Source organism: Nerophis lumbriciformis, linkage group LG05 (assembly GCF_033978685.3).
Source record: "Nerophis lumbriciformis linkage group LG05, RoL_Nlum_v2.1, whole genome shotgun sequence".
NCBI lineage: Eukaryota > Metazoa > Chordata > Actinopteri > Syngnathiformes > Syngnathidae > Nerophis > Nerophis lumbriciformis.
Genome location: NC_084552.2, coordinates 23,601,222 through 23,620,388, shown reverse-complemented (window position 1 = coordinate 23,620,388; position 19,167 = coordinate 23,601,222). Strand labels below are relative to the sequence as shown.

General features: G+C 41.6%; 1 protein-coding gene across 1 annotated transcript in view; it reads right to left on the bottom strand.

Annotated features, from left to right (window-relative positions):
• Positions 1 to 7,935: 7,935 nt before the first annotated feature.
• LOC133606772 (pyruvate carboxylase, mitochondrial-like) overlaps positions 7,936 to 19,167 on the bottom strand; it is an 828,781-nt gene continuing 817,549 nt past the window's right edge. The window contains exons 26-27 of the mRNA XM_061961089.2: positions 18,336 to 18,437; positions 7,936 to 10,906 (exon numbers count right to left, since the gene is read on the bottom strand). Coding sequence (XP_061817073.1) covers positions 10,757 to 10,906; positions 18,336 to 18,437 — 252 coding nt within the window. The 3' untranslated portion in view covers positions 7,936 to 10,756. The remainder of the gene's footprint in view (positions 10,907 to 18,335; positions 18,438 to 19,167) is intronic.

Genomic DNA, 19,167 nt, shown 5'->3' with positions numbered 1-19,167 from the left:
TGAAAACTGGCAAAAACCACTGGAATACATTCACCTCAACAGAGCTACACCCCCAGGATCTCACCTACATGGATAAACCACCTGACGGTCCTGGTGGTGGTATAGCTACAATATACCGCCAACATTTGAAACCCACTGCTGTAACCCTCACAACCCCCTCCTCCTTTGAGCACCAGTCATTCAAGCTGCCTGGCCCCAAACCCCTGGTCACTGCAATCATCTGCCGCCCCCCCAAACCCAACTCTGCATTCCTTTCCGATCTCTCTGAATTTCTCACCCAACTCTGTGCCATTTCACCTTCAGTCATCCTACTGGGAGATTTCAACATTCATGTCGACTACACCACCTGCAAAACTGCCACTGAATTTCTGGACATTCTAAACTCATTTAATATCACTCAACACGTTGACTTCCCCACCCACAAAAAAGGACACACCCTGGACTTAATTTGCACCATTGGACTCTCCATCAGCAACCTCACCAGCTTCAACCTTACAGACATCCTCTCAGACCACCTGGCCCTCACCCTGGACATAGACATCTCCACCCCCCTTATCAAGCAGCAACGCTCCATATCATACCGGAACATGAAATCAATCCACCCCCCCTCTCTTTCTGCCCTACTGACTGACACCACCTCCGATCACACCCTCACTTTGAACGCCTCCCCCACTGAACTGGTTAACAGCTACAACAGCGCACTCTCCTCCTGTCTCAATCAACTCGCCCCCATAAAAACCAAAACTGTCTCCTACACCCACACCGCCCCCTGGTACACTGACCACCTCCGTCACCTAAAAGCCAAGGGCCGGCAGCTTGAACGGCTCTCAAAGAAAACCGGTCTCACTGTTCACCTGGACATCTACACACTACACCAACAGGAATACAGAGATGCCCTCAACAATGCACGCACTTCCCACTACTCCTCCGTCATACAATCCGGCAGCAACAACCCCAAGATACTCTTCTCTACCGTAAGCAAACTCCTCAAACCCATGGACACCACCACCACCTCATTCACCACCAGCAAATGTGAAGAATTTTTATCATTTTTTCAATCAAAAATCAACACCATCCACTCTGAACTGGCCGCCTCCTCTCCCACCTTCTCCACTACCCCTGATCATGCCCCCCCTTTACTCTCCAACCACCCACTCAACTTCTTCTCCGAAATCACCACAACTGTCCTATCCTCCATAACTTCTGGTATGAAAGCCTCCACCTGCATCCTCGACCCAATCCCATCCACTTTAGTCATAGCCTGCCTCCCCTCACTCTCACCTCTCATCACCACTATAATTAACTCCTCCCTATCCACTGGCTCTGTCCCTCCCGCCCTCAAGCTGGCTGCCATCACCCCCATTCTCAAGAAACCCGGTCTCGACCCCAACTCCCCCAACAACTACAGGCCCATCTCCAACCTCCCCTTCCTCTCTAAAATTCTCGAACGTGCAGTTGCCTCCCAAATCAAATCCCACCTTCACCACAATAACCTATACGAAAAGTTCCAATCCGGCTTCCGCTCACTCCACAGCACAGAAACTGCCCTCCTCAAGGTCACCAATGACATCCTCCTCTCCGCCGACTCTGGTTCCCTCTCCATCCTCATCCTCCTCGACCTCAGTTCTGCCTTCGACACCATCAACCACTCCATCCTCCTAACACGCCTCCACTCCTCCCTTGGTTTATCCGGCACTGCCCTCTCCTGGATGAAATCCTACCTCTCTGACCGTCAGCAATTCATCTCAACCAACAACTGCACCTCCTCCACTGCCCCAGTCACCCACGGCGTCCCCCAGGGCTCAGTACTTAGCCCCCTACTCTTCACCATCTACCTCCTACCCCTCGGTCAGATCCTCCGACACCACGGCCTTCAATTTCACTGCTATGCCGACGACACACAACTATACATTTCCACCACAGCCACCCACTCCACCCTCACCACCTGCCTCACAGACATAAAAACCTGGATGCAAAAAAACTTTCTAAAACTCAACTGCAACAAATCTGAAATAATTATCATTGGCCCTGACTCCCTCCCTCGCTGCACTCAGGACTTTTCATTAAACATCGACGGCTCCCTTGTCACTACCTCCACCCACATCTGCAATCTAGGTGTAATTTTCGACCCTACCCTTTCACTCCTCCCCCACGTAAACCACATCACCAAAACTGCATTCTTCCACCTCAGAAACATTGCCCGTCTCCGGCCCTCCCTCACATCCTCTGCTGCCGAAACCCTCATCCACGCCTTCATCTCATCCCGGCTAGACTACTGCAACAGCATCCTCTACGGCATCACCTCCAAAACCCTCAACAAACTGCAATACGTCCAGAACTCTGCTGCCCGCCTGCTCACCGGAACCCGCTCCAGAGAGCACATCACACCTGTCCTTCATGACCTCCACTGGCTGCCTGTCAAATACAGAATCACCTTTAAAATACTCCTCACCACCTACAAGGCACTCCATAACCTGGCACCACCCTACCTCTCTGACCTCCTCCAGCCACACGTCCCATCCCGTTCCCTCAGGTCTAGTGATGCCGGCCTCCTTGAGGTCCCCAAGACCAGGCGCCAAACCTGGGGCGACAGGGCCTTCTCCGTGGCTGCCCCCTCTCTCTGGAACGCTCTCCCCAGGCACATCAGAGATGCCCCCTCCCTCCCTACCTTCAAAGCCACCCTAAAAACTCACCTCTTCACATTAGCCTTTCCAAACTGACCCTGCCCTAGGTGTCTCTTATTTATTTATTTATTTTTCTTTTTTCTTTTTTTTCTTTCTAATAAAGTTGTTTTTATCGTCCCCCCCCACACACACATGTAAAGAGACTTTGGGTATTTAGAAAAGCGCTATATAAATCCCAGGTATTATTATTATTATTATTATGCAGAACAAAACTAAAACTGAACTGGCTACAAAGTAAACAAAAACAGAATGCTGGACGACAGCAAAGACTTACTGTGGAGCAAAGATGGCGTCCACAATGTACATACGAACATGACATGACAATCGACAATGTCCCCACGAAGAAGGATAAAAAGAAAGCAGATGCGGGAAAGATCGCTCAAAGGAAGACTTGAAACTGCTCCAGGAAAATACCAAAAAAAGAGAAAAAGCCACCAAAATTGGAGCGCAAGACAAGAACTAAAACACTACACACAGGAAAACAGCAAAACACTCCAAATAAGTCACGGCGTGATGTGACAGGTGGTGACAGTATACCTACTTTGAGACAGGAACTATATTGATGCATGGTTGGTTATGGTTTAAATTCATATCCAACAATTGCGACAACGACTTTTTACTGTCAACTGAGTTTCGTTGTTTAATGATTTCTGCTGGTGGTGTGCCTCCGGATTTTGTCAACACAAAAAATGTGCCTTCGCTCAAAAAAGGTTGAAAATCACTGGTCTACACAACATGTAATGGTGGTTCTTTGGTCAAAATTTTGCATAGATCATTGATTCTCAACCTTTTTTCAGTGATGTACCCCCTGTGAACATTTTTTAAATTCAAGTACCCCCTAATCAGAGCAAAGCATTTTTGGTTGAAAAAAAGAGATAAAGAAGTAAAATACAGCACTATGTCATCAGTTTCTGATTTAGTAAATTGTATAACTATTATATAAATATATATAAATATATATAAATATTGCTCATTTGTTGTGGTCTTTCTTGAACTATTTGGAAAAAAAGATATAAAAATAACTAAAAACGTGTTGAAAAATAAACAAGTGATTCAATTATAAATAAAGATTTCTACACATAGAAGTAATCAACTTAAAGTGCCCTCTTTGGGGATTGTAATAGAGATCCATCTGGATTCATGAACTTAATTCTAAACATTTCTTCACAAAAAAAGAAATCTTTAACATCAATATTTATGGAACATGTTCACAAAAAATCTAGCTGTCAACACTGAATATTGCATTGTTGCATTGTAATGAATGGAATAGCCTACTTGATTTGATGTTCAGTTTATGAACTTACATTCATATTTTGTTGAAGTATTATTCAATAAATATATTTATAAAGGATTTTTGAATTGTTGCTATTTTTAGAATATTTTTAAAAAATCTCACGTACCCCTTGGCATACCTTCAAGTACCCCCAGGGGTACACGTACCCCCATTTGAGAACCACTGGCATAGATGATGTTTTACAGATCATCTTCAAGCCGCTCTTTGACAGTCGCTTCCGGGTGCGTCGTTTTGTGGGCGGTCTTATTTACGTGGCTCACCTTCGGCAGCGTCTTCTCCCCGTCATCTTTGTTGTAGCAGTGTAGCGTGCAAGGACGGGAGTGGAAGAAGTACCAAAAGATGGAGCTAACTGTTTTAATGACATTCAGACTTTACTTCAATCAATAACGGAGCGGCATCTCTTCATCTGGAAACAACAACACAGGAAATGTGTCCAGTGAAAAAACGTCTGACCGGAACTCTCTAATAACTAAAGTCCATTGGGTAAATAATGTGAACTCACTACACCGGTATGTTTTAGCGCTTTCATGGTGAGTTTACTGACGGATATAAGTAAAAACTTTACACTACTTTTTATTAGAAATTGCAACAGCGGAGGATGAATAATACGCACAATAATCACACAACAACAAAAAGCTTATCAGGATTTATACAGATCAGCAAGTACCAGAAGGTAAGAAAAGTTGCTTTTGCATAATATTGCGAAAAAAAACGCTCTCCCCGTCATCTTTGTTGTAGCGGTGTGGAAGAAGTGTCAAAAGATAGAGCTAACTGTTATAATGACATTCAGACTTTACTTAAATCAATAACAGAGCAGCATCTCCTTATCCGAAAACAACACCGGAAATGTGTCCCGTGAAAAACCGTCCGACCGGAAATCTCTAATAACTAAAGTTCCTTGGGTGAATAATGTAAACTCATTATACCGGTATGTTTTAGCGCTTTCATGGCGAGTTTACTGACATACATAAGTAAGACATTTAAACTACTTTATATTAGAACGTGCAATTTTTCAGGATTTATGCAGATCCCAAATGCAGATCAGCAGGTACCAGATGGTAAGAAAAGTTGCTTTTGCATAATATTGCGAAACAAAACGCCAGATAATGTCTTACCTTACACACACACCATAATAATACTCGTATGTTTAATTCGCCGACAATCCTTCAAGCGGTGCGGCTTCATAGCTTACCAAAGTCGTACTAAAACATTTTGATAGATTTTTGAGCGCCGTGTGTAATGTTTTATATTTTCAATGGAACATTTAAAATGTTGGTGTTGTTTATTTGAGTCATATTGCAATCATAGTGCAGTCTACACTTATTTCTTATGTTTGACTGCCATCTACTGGTCACACTTATCATTACACCATATACCAAATAAAATTGCTCCGAGGTGAGTATGCTCAACCAAACTTATTCCTTAAATTAGGCGCACCGGGTTATAAGGCGCTCTGTCGAGTTTTGAGAAAAAAAAAAAAAAGATTTTAAGTGCGCCTTATCGTCCGGAAAATACGATATATATTTTGTAAAATATTGATACTTTAGTCATTTGAGATTAAATGTATCATTAACATGAAGAGACTGGAACACTACATAAATGAGATCTGGTCATGTATAATATGACACTACCCTAATTTCTCACTGGCAAAATAGCCTGGATTTAATTGAGTAAGGTCTGAATAATAAATAACGCTGTTTTATCTTCTTTATGTAATGAGCCATGTTATTTGAAATCCACTACTTTGGAAAATGTACCAGCTCATTAGGTATAATTGCATAAAGTATCGGTATCAGATCGGTATTGTCGATACCAGACTGAATTTTACTCAGTATCGGATTAGAGAGAAAATGAGTTTTGGCAGTGAGAAATCCAACTTCCTTATCTGACAAACTGTTTCAGAACTGTGATTGGATATACTCCAAATTTGACAAAATCAAATAGGATTGTATTTCGTTACCGTCATCATTTATGTTGTTTTTTCATTTGTTGACTAAAATGTCAGATACTTTCGTTATTGTCTGAGTCAACGTACATTTGCGTTGACTTGATTTCTTCTCATTTTAGTCAGAGGGCAAAAGGTTGACACTAACGAAATCAACACTGCGGATCATTTAGTCTTTTTTGTCATTCAGTCACCAGAACAACACAACCTGTAGAAGGCAGTGTGTGTCAGGTGCCTAAAAGTATTTTAAAGCCTTAGTAGACATAAAATACCGATGTAGACGTCATTAGAAGGCATATTTTTGTGGTATCAGAGAAGTACAGCGATCACTTGCATTATCGGTGTGACAACCTTCTCTCAGCGTTGAGACACTTTTCACAAGGATGTCTCAATTTACAAACCCCTAAACCAGTGAAGTTGGCACGTTGTGTAAATGGTAAATAAAAACAGAATACAATGATTTGCAAATCCTTTTCAACTTATATTCAATTGAATAGACTGCAAAGATAAGATACTTAATGTCGGAACTGGTAAACTTTGTTATTTTTTGCAAATATTAGCTCATTTGGAATTTGATGCCTGCAACATGTTTAAAAAAGACTGATAAAGTTGAGGAATGCTCATCAAACACTTATTTGGAACATCCCACAGGTGAACAAGCTAATTGGGAACAGGTGGGTGCCATGATTGGGTATAAAAGCAGCTTCCATGAAATGCTCAGTCATTCACAAACAAGGATGGGGCGAGGGTCACAACTTTGTGAGCAAATGCGTGAGTAAATTGTCGAACAGTTTAAGAACAACAATCCTCCACGAGCTATTGCAAGGAATTTAGGGATTTCACCATCCACGGTCCGTAATATCATCAAAAGGTTCAGAGAATCTGGAGAAATCACTGCACGTAAGCGATGATATTACAGATCTTCGATCCCTCAGGCTGTACTGCATCAACAAGCGACATCAGCGTGTAAAGGATATCACCACATGGGCTCAGGAACACTTCAGAAAACCACTGTCAGTAACTACAGTTCGTTGCTACATCTGTAAGTGCAAGTTAAAACTCTACTATGTAAAGCGAAGGCCATTTATCAACAACACCCAGAAATGCAGCCGGCTTCGCTGGGCCCGAGCTCATCTAAGATGGACTGATACAAAGTGGAAAAGTGTTCTGTGGTCTAACGTGTCCACATTTCAAATTGTTTTTGGAAACTGTGGACGTTGTGTCCTCTGGACCAAAGAGGAAAAGACTGTTCTAGGCGCAAAGTTGAAAAGTCAGCATCTGTGATGGTATGGGGGTGTATTAGTGCCCAAGGCATGGGTAACTTACACATCTGTGAAGGCGCCATTAATGCTGAAAGGTACATACAGGTTTTGGAGCAACATATGTTGCCATCCAAGCAACGTTATCATGGACGCCCCTGCTTATTTCAGCAAGACAATGCCAAGCCACGTGTTACAACAGTGTGGCTTCATTATAAAAGAGTGCGGGTACTAGACTGGCCTGCCTGTAGTCCAGACCTGTCTCCCATTGAAAATGTGTGGCGCATTATGAATCTTAAAATAGCACAACGGAGACCCCCGGACTGTTGAACAACTTAAGCTGTACATCAAGCAAGAATGGGAAAGAATTCCACCTGAGAAGCTTCAAAAATTGGTCTCCTCAGTTCCCAAATGTTTACTGAGTGTTAAAAGGAAAGGCCATGTAACACAGTGGTAAAAATGCCCCTGTGCCAACTTTTTTGCAACATGTTGCTGCCATTAAATTCTAAGTTAATGATTATTTGCAAAAAAGTTCGAACATTAAATATCTTGTCTTTGCAGTCTATTCAATTGAATATAAGTTGAAAAGGATTTGCAAATCATTTAACTCTGTTTTTATTTACAATTTACACAACGTGCCAACTTCACTGGTTTTGGGTTTTGTATTTTACAGTTTTACAACCTGAGGCAGGACAAAGTAAACACACATTTTCTTTCATAAGTAAAGACAAAACACTTCTCTCTTTTCTATCATTTTGATGGCATTTTTAGTTTAATGTGCGCTCCTCATCCAGTATGGTCCTCCATCCATCATGCAAATGTAAACTACAGCAATCAACGTTATTGGAACATCATTAGTGTTCAAAAAATTTGGATATGAAAGCGTAAAACATGTTGCCTGCTTGCAGATATATATGAACATTATACATAAAAATAAAAACAAAACGTATGGCCGTAACTGCGCAATGGAGACATGATGTGCAGCATTTTGCTCGTCTAACACAACATTCATTCATTTGCATTCCTTATCATTATTGGCGACGTGTGTGGAGGCAGGGGGAGTGGCTCTGGAGGGGGCGTGGCTATCAGTGCTTTTGCCGACTTCACATTGCTGGCTCATTTGGTGCATGTGAATGTATGATCTCATTTAGGAGCAGTTTTTTTTTAAACCTCTGGAGGTGGAGCATTGTGGGAACTGCTTATAAATTTGCTGGTGCACACTCAATTAGACTAACATATGCACGCACACACACAAACACACACACACTCACACACACACACATTGTTGTATTTCTTACCTTCTTGAGACCTCCGATAAATGCCTACCTGTTTAGGACCACCCTTTCTAGATATATAATGATTAGCATTTACAACATTAATAATATATACATACTATGCAAATATAAAAAAGGTAAGCTTTTAGTTAATTATTTTTTTTCTGAATTTTTTGTTTGTAATTGGTTTCTAGTCGTCATTGTTTACTTCAAGTTATTACAGTATGTCTCTATAAGTGTGTGTAAGAAATTAAAATGCGCCCCTTTTGGCCAAAATGTATTCAAAAAAAAATAAATGTGTTGGCCCTGCGATGAGGTGGCGACTTGTCCAGGGTGTACCCCGCCTTCCGCCCGATTGTAGCTGAGATAGGCTCCAGCGCCCCCCGCGACCCCGAAGGGAATAAGCGGTAGAAAATGGATGGATGGATGGAAAATGAATTTTTTTTTTTTTAACTAGTGTGTGTAAGAAATTGAAATGCGCCCCCTTTGGCCAAAATTAATTAAAAAAATAAAGTGAATTTTATTTTTTTAAATTAATTTTGGCCAAAGGGGCGCATTTCAATTTCTTACACACACTAGTTATTACATACGTTGGCCAGAACGGGAGCGTGTCAAAGTTTTACACACACTTGTTATTTCATATGTTGACCAGAGGGGGGAACACTTTTAACACCAACGCACAGTCAATTTGAAAAATTCCTCCTATTTGGGACCACCCTAATTTTGATAGATTCCACCACCAGGGGTGCAAATTAGACATTCTCTACTAGATGCAATGGTTTTCCGTACTGGGACCATGATTTGGGTCCAAACACCGGTCTTCATATGGACGGTACTTTTCCTTGTTGATGTCTCAAGAAGGCAAGAAGGGTAGAAATACAAGCGCACCCACACACACACACACACACACACACACACACACACACACACACACACACACACACACACACACACACACACACACACACACACACACACACACACACATTCTAGTATTTGTTACCTTCTGGAGACCTCCGATAAATGCCTATCTCTTTAGGACCACCCTTTCTAGATATATAAAGATTATCATTTACAACATTAATAATATATACATACTATGCAAATATAAAAAAGGTAAGCTTTTAGTTAGTTATTTTTTTCTGAATTTTTTTGTTTGTAATTGGTTTCTAATCTTCATTGTTTACTTCAAGTTATTACAGTATGTCTCTCTATGTGTGTGTAAGAAATTGAAATGCGCCCCCTTGGCCAAAATGAATTTAAAAAAATAAAATGAATTTAATTTTTTTTAATTAATTTTGGCCAAAGGGGGCGCATTTCAATTTCTTACACACACTTGTTATTTCATATGTTGACCAGAGCGGGAGCGTGTCAAATTTTTACACACACTTGTTATTTCATATGTTGACCAGAGGGGGGAGCACTTTTAACACTTTAAATCCCTCCTTTTTGGGACCACCCTCATTTTGATGGATTTCACCAGCAGGGGTGCAAATTAGACATTCTCTATTAAATGCAATGGTTTTTCCGTATTGGGACCATTTTTTGGGTCCTAACTTGTTCACCGGTCCTCATATGGACGGTACTTTTCCTTGTTGATGTCTCAAGAAGGGTAGAAATACAAGAACACACACTCACACACACACACACACGCACACACACACTGGGGATGCTAGGCCAAATGCTGCTGCTTCTTGGGGTTCTCCAGAGTCTCTTATTAGTCCGGCTAATTTCACATAACTTGACAGAGGATTCATTAAACAAGGAATCAGCAGTTGCATGCGACGTCGAGATACCTCAGAAGCACGTGCGGCTCACAGATGCTGACCCGGCGTGTTTCCCCTCGCTGCAGTTACTGATGCAGTAACACCTTTCCTCCTGGCTCCCGTTGTAGCGCTTTGTGCTTCACCCAAACGCCGTGCGCCAGATGACCTGTTGTGCTTCATCCTAGGCGCCACGCCACCTTCCCAATGGATGACACGTTCCCAGAATGCACTACGACTTGCAAAACGGAACACAAATGGTTTGAGGAAAAAAAGGGAATATTTGATATAAAAGTGCTACGTTTATAGCATGAAGTCGTAACATTATTGCAAGTCAGTGTTTTAAGACTATTGATGGAATGTATTCAGTCTAGCTGGGATCATTAGAATGAGCTAATAATAATTATTTCACACTGACTACTCTAACGCCCTCCCACTAAGCACAGCCGTGTTTGAGAGTTGCATATCTAAAGTAAAGGCGCCTCCACCTTCTCAGGCTCCACAACCACTTGACCCCCCCTCCCTCTGCGTCCTCCGCTACTCCTCGATCTCCAGGATCAGGTCGTCTCCCTCCAGCGAGGAGTCGATGGCGACGTGCACCGCCTTGACCGTGCCGGACATCGGGGAGTTGACCACCATCTCCATCTTCATGGCGGAGAGGACACACAGGGGCTGACCCTTTTCCACCTGCGGGGTGACGACACAACAGCGTGAGGCGGGAATATCCAGCAGATCGTCTTCAGCTGACTGGGATGAATAAAACCCAGAAGTCTCCATCTTACACGTGCTAATAAAACAGAGCAGCGAGTTTGGATTTTTTTTTTATTTCCACAGGAGGCAAATTAGCTTTGATGTGCAATACAAAATCACAGCCTCTCCGTTGCCGTCCCAAGTCTACAGTGTGGAATCGAACCACTTGCTGGAAAGACACAGAGGACCACGTTAAACCTGTCTCGGGCAGGACTATCTAACCCAGACCTGGGCAAAATGAGGCCCCTTAAGATTTTCAATCTGGCCCGCCGGACGTTCTACATCATTTTTTTAGACCTTTAACATCAAAACTGTCGCCGCCATTATGATATGCAGTGCTGCTTTTACAAACCCCGTTTCCATATGAGTTGGGAAATTGTGTTAGATGTAAATATAAATGGAATACAATGATTTGCAAATCCTTTTCAACCCATATTCAGTTGAATATGCTACAAAGACAACATATTTGATGGTCAAACTGATAAACATTTTTTTTTGTGCAAATAATCATTAACTTTAGAATTTGATGCCAGCAACACGTGACAAAGAAGTTGGGAAAGGTGACAATAAATACTGATAAAGTTGAGGAATGCTCATCAAACACTTATTTGGAACATCCCACAGGTGAACAGGCAAATTGGGAACAGGTGGGTGCCATGATTGGGTATAAAAGTAGATTCCATGAAATGCTCAGTCATTCACAAACAAGGATGGGGCGAGGGTCACCACTTTGTCAACAAATGCGTGAGCAAATTGTTGAACAGTTTAAGAAAAAACTTTCTCAACCAGCTATTGCAAGGAATTTAGGGATTTCACCATCTACGGTCCGTAATATCTTCAAAGGGTTCAGAGAATCTGGAGAAATCACTGCATGTAAGCAGCTAAGCCCGTGACCTTCGATCCCTCAGACTGTACTGCATCAACAGGCGACATCAGCGTGTAAAGGATATCACCACATGGGCTCAGGAACACTTCAGAAACCCACTGTCAGTAACCACAGTTGGTCGCTACATCTGTAAGTGCAAGTTAAAACTCTCCTATGCAAGGCGAAAACCATTTATAAACAACACCCAGAAATGCCGTCGGCTTCGCTGGGCCTGAGCTCATCTAAGATGGACTGATACAAAGTGGAAAAGTGTTCTGTGGTCTGACGAGTCCACATTTCAAATTGTTTTTGGAAATTGTGGACGTCGTGTCCTCCGGACCAAAGAGAAAAAGAACCATCCGGATTGTTATAGGCGCAAAGTTGAAAAGCCAGCATCTGTGATGGTATGAGGGTGTATTAGTGCCCAAGACATAGGTAACTTACACATATGTGAAGGCGCCATTAATACTGAAAGGTACATACAGGTTTGGAGCAAAATATGTTGCCATCCAAGCAACGTTACCATGGACGCCCCTGCTTATTTCAGCAAGACAATGCCAAGCCACGTGTTACATCAACATGGCTTCATAGTAAAAGAGTGCGGGTACTAGACTGGCCTGCCTGTAGTCCAGACCTGTCTCCCATTGAAAATGTGTGGCGCATTATGAAGCCTAAAATACCACAACGGAGACCCCCGGACTGTTGAACAACTTAAGCTGTACATCAAGCAAGAATGGGAAATAATTCCACCTGAGAAGCTTAAAAAATGTGTCTCCTCAGTTCCAAAATTTTTACTGAGTTGTTAAAAGGAAAGGCCATGTAACACAGTGGTGAACATGCCCTTTCCCAACTACTTTGGCACGTGTTGCAGCCATGAAATTGTAAGTTAATTATTATTTGCAAAAAAAAAAAAAAAAAGTTTATGAGTTTGAACATCAAATATCTTGTCTTTGTAGTGCATTCAATTGAATATGGGTTGAAAATGATTTGCAAATCATTCTATTTTGTTTATATTTACATATAACACAATTTCCCAACTCATATGGAAACGGGGTTTGTAAATGACCGTAAGTCTTGAACTATACAAAGAATTTCAAAGGTCGAAATCTGCGCATTTGGGTGTTTTACGAGTTATTACGGTAATCTACGTCACAACGAAACAAATCAGAGTGGGCGGGGTTTGTTTTCAGAGCAGCCAGCCCGAAACGCGCGTGTCAGAAACAGATGCGGAAGCAGATTCTTAGGGGATAACATATCATATTGTAGGTTTTTATTACACTTTGTATTCATATTTACATTTTTGTTGTGTTTTGCTTGGTCTTAGCCTGCAATGCCTCTGCAGAGAGTGGTGAGGACGGCGGAAAAGATCATCAGGACTCCTCTCCCTCCTATCCGGGAAATCGCAAAAAAGCCGCTGCCTGACCAGGGCTCAGAAAATCTGCAGAGACTACCTCCCACGCCCACCCAGGACTGTTTTCACTGCTGGATTCTAGAAAGAGGTTCCGCAGCCTCCGTAGCAGAACCTCCAGGTTCTGTAACAGCTTCTTCCCTCAGGCCGTAAGACTCTTGAACGCATCATAATAAGTCCTTAAAAACGGATTAACTCGCTGGAATATAAAGACAATATAACATGCATCTACTCAGTGGTTAGAGTGTCCGCCCTGAGATCGGTAGGTTGTGAGTTCAAACCCCGGCCGAGTCATACCAAAGACTATAAAAAATGGGACCCATTACCTCCCTGCTTGGCACTCAGCATCAAGGGTTGGAATTGGGGGTTAAATCGCCAAAAATAATTCCCGGGCGCGGCCACCGCTGCTGCTCACTGCTCGCCTCACCTCCCAGGGGGTAAACAAGGGGATGGGTCAAATGCAGAGGACAAATTTCACCACACCTAGTGTGTGTGTGACGAACATTGGTACTTTAACTTTAACTTAACTTAATCCATAAATGTGGATGCATATGCAAAAGTGCATATATCTACAACTTATTGCTCTTTTATCCTGCACTACAACGAGCTAATGCAACGAAATGTTGTTCTTATCTGTACTGTAAAGTTCAAATTTGAATGACAATAAAAGGAAGTCTAAGTCTAAAAGAGGAGCGACGTTCATATGTTGTTAATATTCAGTGTTTTATTGTTCATAGTTAATATTGTAAATCCCACTTTCTTTATTCTAATACACATTTCGAGTGTCCTATTCAGTAAAAAACTGTACAATTCCATTCCGTTTTTTTTAAGTGGTCTGTCATAACGTCAGACATTGTGACTTTTGGTATTAGTGTTCCTGGAAAAAAAGGGACCCAAACACACATATTGTACAGCAGATTTTTACAGCTAAATGTGTATATATAATTTACACACACATACACATTGGCCCCCCCAGACACGTTTTTTTTTCTCACAATGTGGCCCCCGAGTCAAAATATTTGCCTAGCTCTGCTCCAACCCGTAGGCTACCTCACCAACCGTTGCCAAATGGCGTGTAAAATGGTTCTAAATATATATAAACTGATACATTTGACCAAAAAAAGCAGCCCATATGCACTAAAACAATAAAGGCCTGATTTAGTAAAGGTCTGCGTGTACTAAAACATGTGCAAACCTGATAGCACACGCAAAGCTCATCTACTAAACATGTGCAGTGGATTGCGTCTGTTAAGTGAGCAGAATAAGGCGTGCAATTCATTCTGCGTCTCTGTCTTTATTAATATGCAAAATATATGCTGAGCGTCAAACGTCCACAATACTGGGAGGAGAAGATGCAAGTAGAATTATTTATGATTTATCAACACACCGTTTTGCGAGCACTGTTTTGCGGTTTTTTTAGCACGTGCAAACTGACAGTTCCACACAGATGATGCGCGGTCAAAAAGAAAAAAATATCAGACATATTGTCTAATCAGCAACAACATTTTATAACTTAATGCCTGCTAGAGCAGTGTTTTTCAACCTTTTTTGAGGCAAAATACGGAGGCACACCACCAGCAGAAAACGTAAAAAAATATATACTCCACCAGGTCGTCGTGCCTTATTTTGAGTTTGTTGGTGTTTTCCTGTGCTTTAGTTCTTGTCTTGCGCTGTTATTTTGGTGGGCCTTCCTGTTTTGTTGGTGTTTTCCTGTAGCAGTTTCATGTTTTCCTTTGAGCGCTATTCCCCGCACCTGCTTTGTGTTAGCAAGCAAGGCTATTTAAGTTGTTGCTATCCTTTGTGTGGACATTGTTGATTGTCATGTCATGTACTTTGTCGACGCCGTACGTTTTTGCTGTCGTCCAGCATTCTGTTTCTGTTTACTATGTAACCAGTTCAGTTTTGCTTTCATTTTGCATAGCCATTGCCTTTTCCTTTCCCGTTGGTTCATTTTTGGTTAAAGCATTACATACCTTTTTACCTGCACACCGCCTCCCGCTGTGGTCTGCACATTAACTACCTGCTGCCACCTACTGACATGGAGTATTACGTGGTTACCCTGCTGAGTTTTACACAGCACAGACACTAAGCAACGGCACATTATTTGCAGATTATAATTATTGATTTGCAAAGACATGCACCTGGGGATAAGTTGATTGGCAACACTAAATTGGCCCTAGTGTGTGGATGTGAGTGTGAATGTTGTCTGTCTATCTGTGTTGGCCCTGCGATGAGGTGGCGACTTGTCCAGGGTGTACCCCGCCTTCCGCCCGATTGTAGCTGAGATAGGCTCCAGCGCCCCCCGCGACCCCAAAAGGGAATAAGCGGTAGAAAATGGATGGATGGATGGATTTGCAAAAAAAATGTTTTGGACCAATTAGGTGAAGTTGCATAATTTCCCACTGCACACCCGACAATCAAAAACACTGTGCTAGAGGACTTAAAGGGCTGATTTAAATGACTTCAATTGTTTCTTTTTAGGGTCATTTAGTGTTTTTTTTTAATGACGGTGATTTATTATATATTAAATTATATATCATATATTATTTCTTATATAAAAAAAGCTTCTTTAAGTATGCATTTTTTTCAACCTCAACGGAATAATTGCAGCCTCTCTTCAATGAGTGCTCCTTCAGGAAAAAAAAAAAGAAAAGTGGTTTCAATGTAGATGCATAGCAGGACTGCTTTTAAATACCCATAAAAAGTGGTACATGCCTGCATGTTAGAAAACAAAGCACAACGCCACAGGTAGGAGCATGACAACATGGAAGTGCAGTAAATGAGTGTCACCGTGGTGATGCCCCTTATAGTACACGCAAAATCCTCATTTAAATAAGGCGGTCTGCAAACACTTTACAATTGCAGTCTTAGTAAATCACCAGCAACACGGCCACTAATAGTACGCACTATTTAAAGGCCTACTGAAACCCACTACTACCGACCACGCAGTCTGATAGTTTATATATCAATGATGAAATCTTAACATTGCAACACATGCCAATATGGCCGGGTTAGCTTACTAAAGTGCAATTTTAAATTTCCCGCGAAATATCCTGCTGAAAACGTCTCGGTATGGTGACGTCTGCGCGTGACGTCACGGATTGTAGAGGACATTTTGGGACAGCATGGTGGCCAGCTATTAAGTCGTCTGTTTTCATCGCAAAATTCCACAGGACATCTTTGTTGGTGAATCTTTTGCAATTTGTTCAATGAACAATGGAGACAGCAAAGAAGAAAGCTGTAGGTGGGAAGCGGTGTATTGCGGCCGGCTGCAGCAACAACACAAATACAGCCGGTGTTTCATTTACATTCCCGAAAAATGACAGTCAAGCTTTACCTTTGGCCTGTGGAGAACTGGGACAACAGAGACTCTTACCAGGAGGACTTTGAGTTGGATACGCAGACACGGTACCGTGAGTACGCATGCAGCTGCGGCTTCCAAACATTTGATCGCTTGCCCGTACGTGCGTGCCGCTATGTGCATGTCACGTACGTAACTTTGGGGACTTTGGGGAAATATATGTGCTGTATGAACTTTGGGGAGGTGAACGGTACTTTGGGCTGTGGGATTGAGTGTGTTGTGCAGGTGTTTGAGTTGTATTGGCGGGTTATATGGACGTGAGGGGGGAGGTGTTTGTTATGCGGGATTAATTTGTGGCATATTAAATATAAGCCTGGTTGAGTTGTGGCTAATAGAGTCTTGTGTTTATTTACTGTTTTAGTCATTCCCAGCTGAATATCAGGTCCCACCCGCCTCTCACAGCATCTTCCCTATCTGAATCGCACCCACTGCCCTCTAGTTCTTCACTCTCACTTTCCTCATCCACAAATCTTTCATCCTCGTTTAAATTAATGGGGAAATCGTCGCTTTCTCGGTCCGAATCGCTCTCGCTGCTGGTGGCCATGATTGTAAACAATGTGCAGATGTGAGGAGCTCCACAACCTGTGACGTCATGCTACTCGTCTGCTACTTCCGGTACAGGAAAGGCTTTTTTATCAGCGACCAAAAGTTGCGAACTTAAATATGGCAATATAGCGAAATGATCAAGTATGACACATAAAATGGACCTGTGGTAGAAAATGAATTATTAATCTACTTGTTCATTTACTGTTAATATCTGCTTACTTTCTCTTTTAACATGTTTTACCTACACTTCTGTTGAAATGTAATAATCACTTATTCTTCTGTTGTTTGGATACTTTACATTAGTTTTGGAGGATACCACCAATTTGGCTATCAATCCGATACCAAGTCGTTACAGGATCATACATTGGTCATATTCAAAATCCTCATGTGTTCAGGGACATATTTCTTGAGTTTATAAACATGATATACATTTAAAAAAAACGAAAGAAGATATTGTGATGCTAAAAAATATCAATGTAACCATTAGTATCGAGGTACTATACCAGGGGTAGGGAACCTATGGCTCTAGAGCCAGATATGGCTCTTTTGATGACTGCGTCTGGCTCTCAGATAAATCGTAGCTGTCATTGCTTAACACGATAAGTAATTAATAATTCCGCTGGTAATTACAGTGTTAAAAATAACCACGTATCAACCAGACTACAAAGCCAGCAGCAAAACCATGCAGCACCAGAAGTCGCATTAATGGTAAGAAGTATTTTATTTATTATTGGTTAGCTTCACAATAACACTGTTATTAAAAATAACAAGAAACTTATTATACTTTAAAAATGTTGGTCTAACTTAAAAATGCACGCATTTAGTTGTTTTCAGTGTTAACATTGTTTATACGGCTCTTACGGAAATACATTTTAAAATATTTGGCTTCATGGCTCTCTCAGCCAAAAAGGTTACCGACCCCTGTACTATACTAATACCGGTATACCGTACAACCCTAGTACAAACCTTCACTAAAATAGGCTGAAAACCCATCATTCATATTTACATTGCTTCTTGTGGAAAAACTATGTGATTCCTGTTTAACAAGTTCCACTGTGTCGCAAAGAAGAGTAACTCTGCATTTTTCATTTTGTAAAAGTAGCTCTCGGCTTAAACAAGGTTGGAGACTTTCTGGTCTAAGGCAAAGTAAAAAACCTGCTCAAGAAGAAAGGTTACAAGAACTGACCTTGGATCCGACCTCCACTTTGACCTCCAGGACCTTTCCGGGCATGGGTGCGCCCACCTGACCTTTGATGGACTTCTGGGCCTTAGGATGGAACTTCATCTCCTACATAGAAAGTTGAGGCTTCCGTCACTCATCAGTGACAAGGGCAAAGCTTCAATTTGCCACTTCCACAGTGCATATGTGCGGCCCAAGGACGAGCCCTGCACCGTGTGTGCAGCGACAGCGCCTAACCACCCTCAATCATCGCCATTTGGCTTTTTGTTGACAGACTAACATGAGTGGTTGAAATTCACAACTAAAAAGGAGAGAAGACGAAGATAAATGCTGTGATTTCTGAAAGTGCACATCCACACTGCAAAAACTGAAATCTAAGTAAAATTAAATATCTCAAATAAGGGTGATATTTGCTTATTTTCTATCTGATAAGATAATTCTTCTCACTAAGCAGATTTTATGTTAGAGTGTTTTACTTGTTTTAAGTGTTTTGGTCCTAAATGATCTCAGTAAGATATTACAGCTTGTTGCTGAGATTTGATGACCTATATTGAGTAAAACATGCTTGAAACTAGAATATCAACTGTTGCAAAGCTGTGTCATAAACACTCACAAGTATAAAACGTCTTTTTTAAAGTAATAATTTCTTATTTTAAGCATGAAAAAAAAATCATGACTTTGACACAATTGTGTCTCATATTAAAACAGATGACAGCCAAATGGACTTTGCTGTTTTATTTTCAATGAAACAATAGAAAATACGTTAATATTTAAACATTTAACATGTGACATTTCTAACAATTCTGAGCAGAAATAGTTCATGCACATTCAGGTAAAT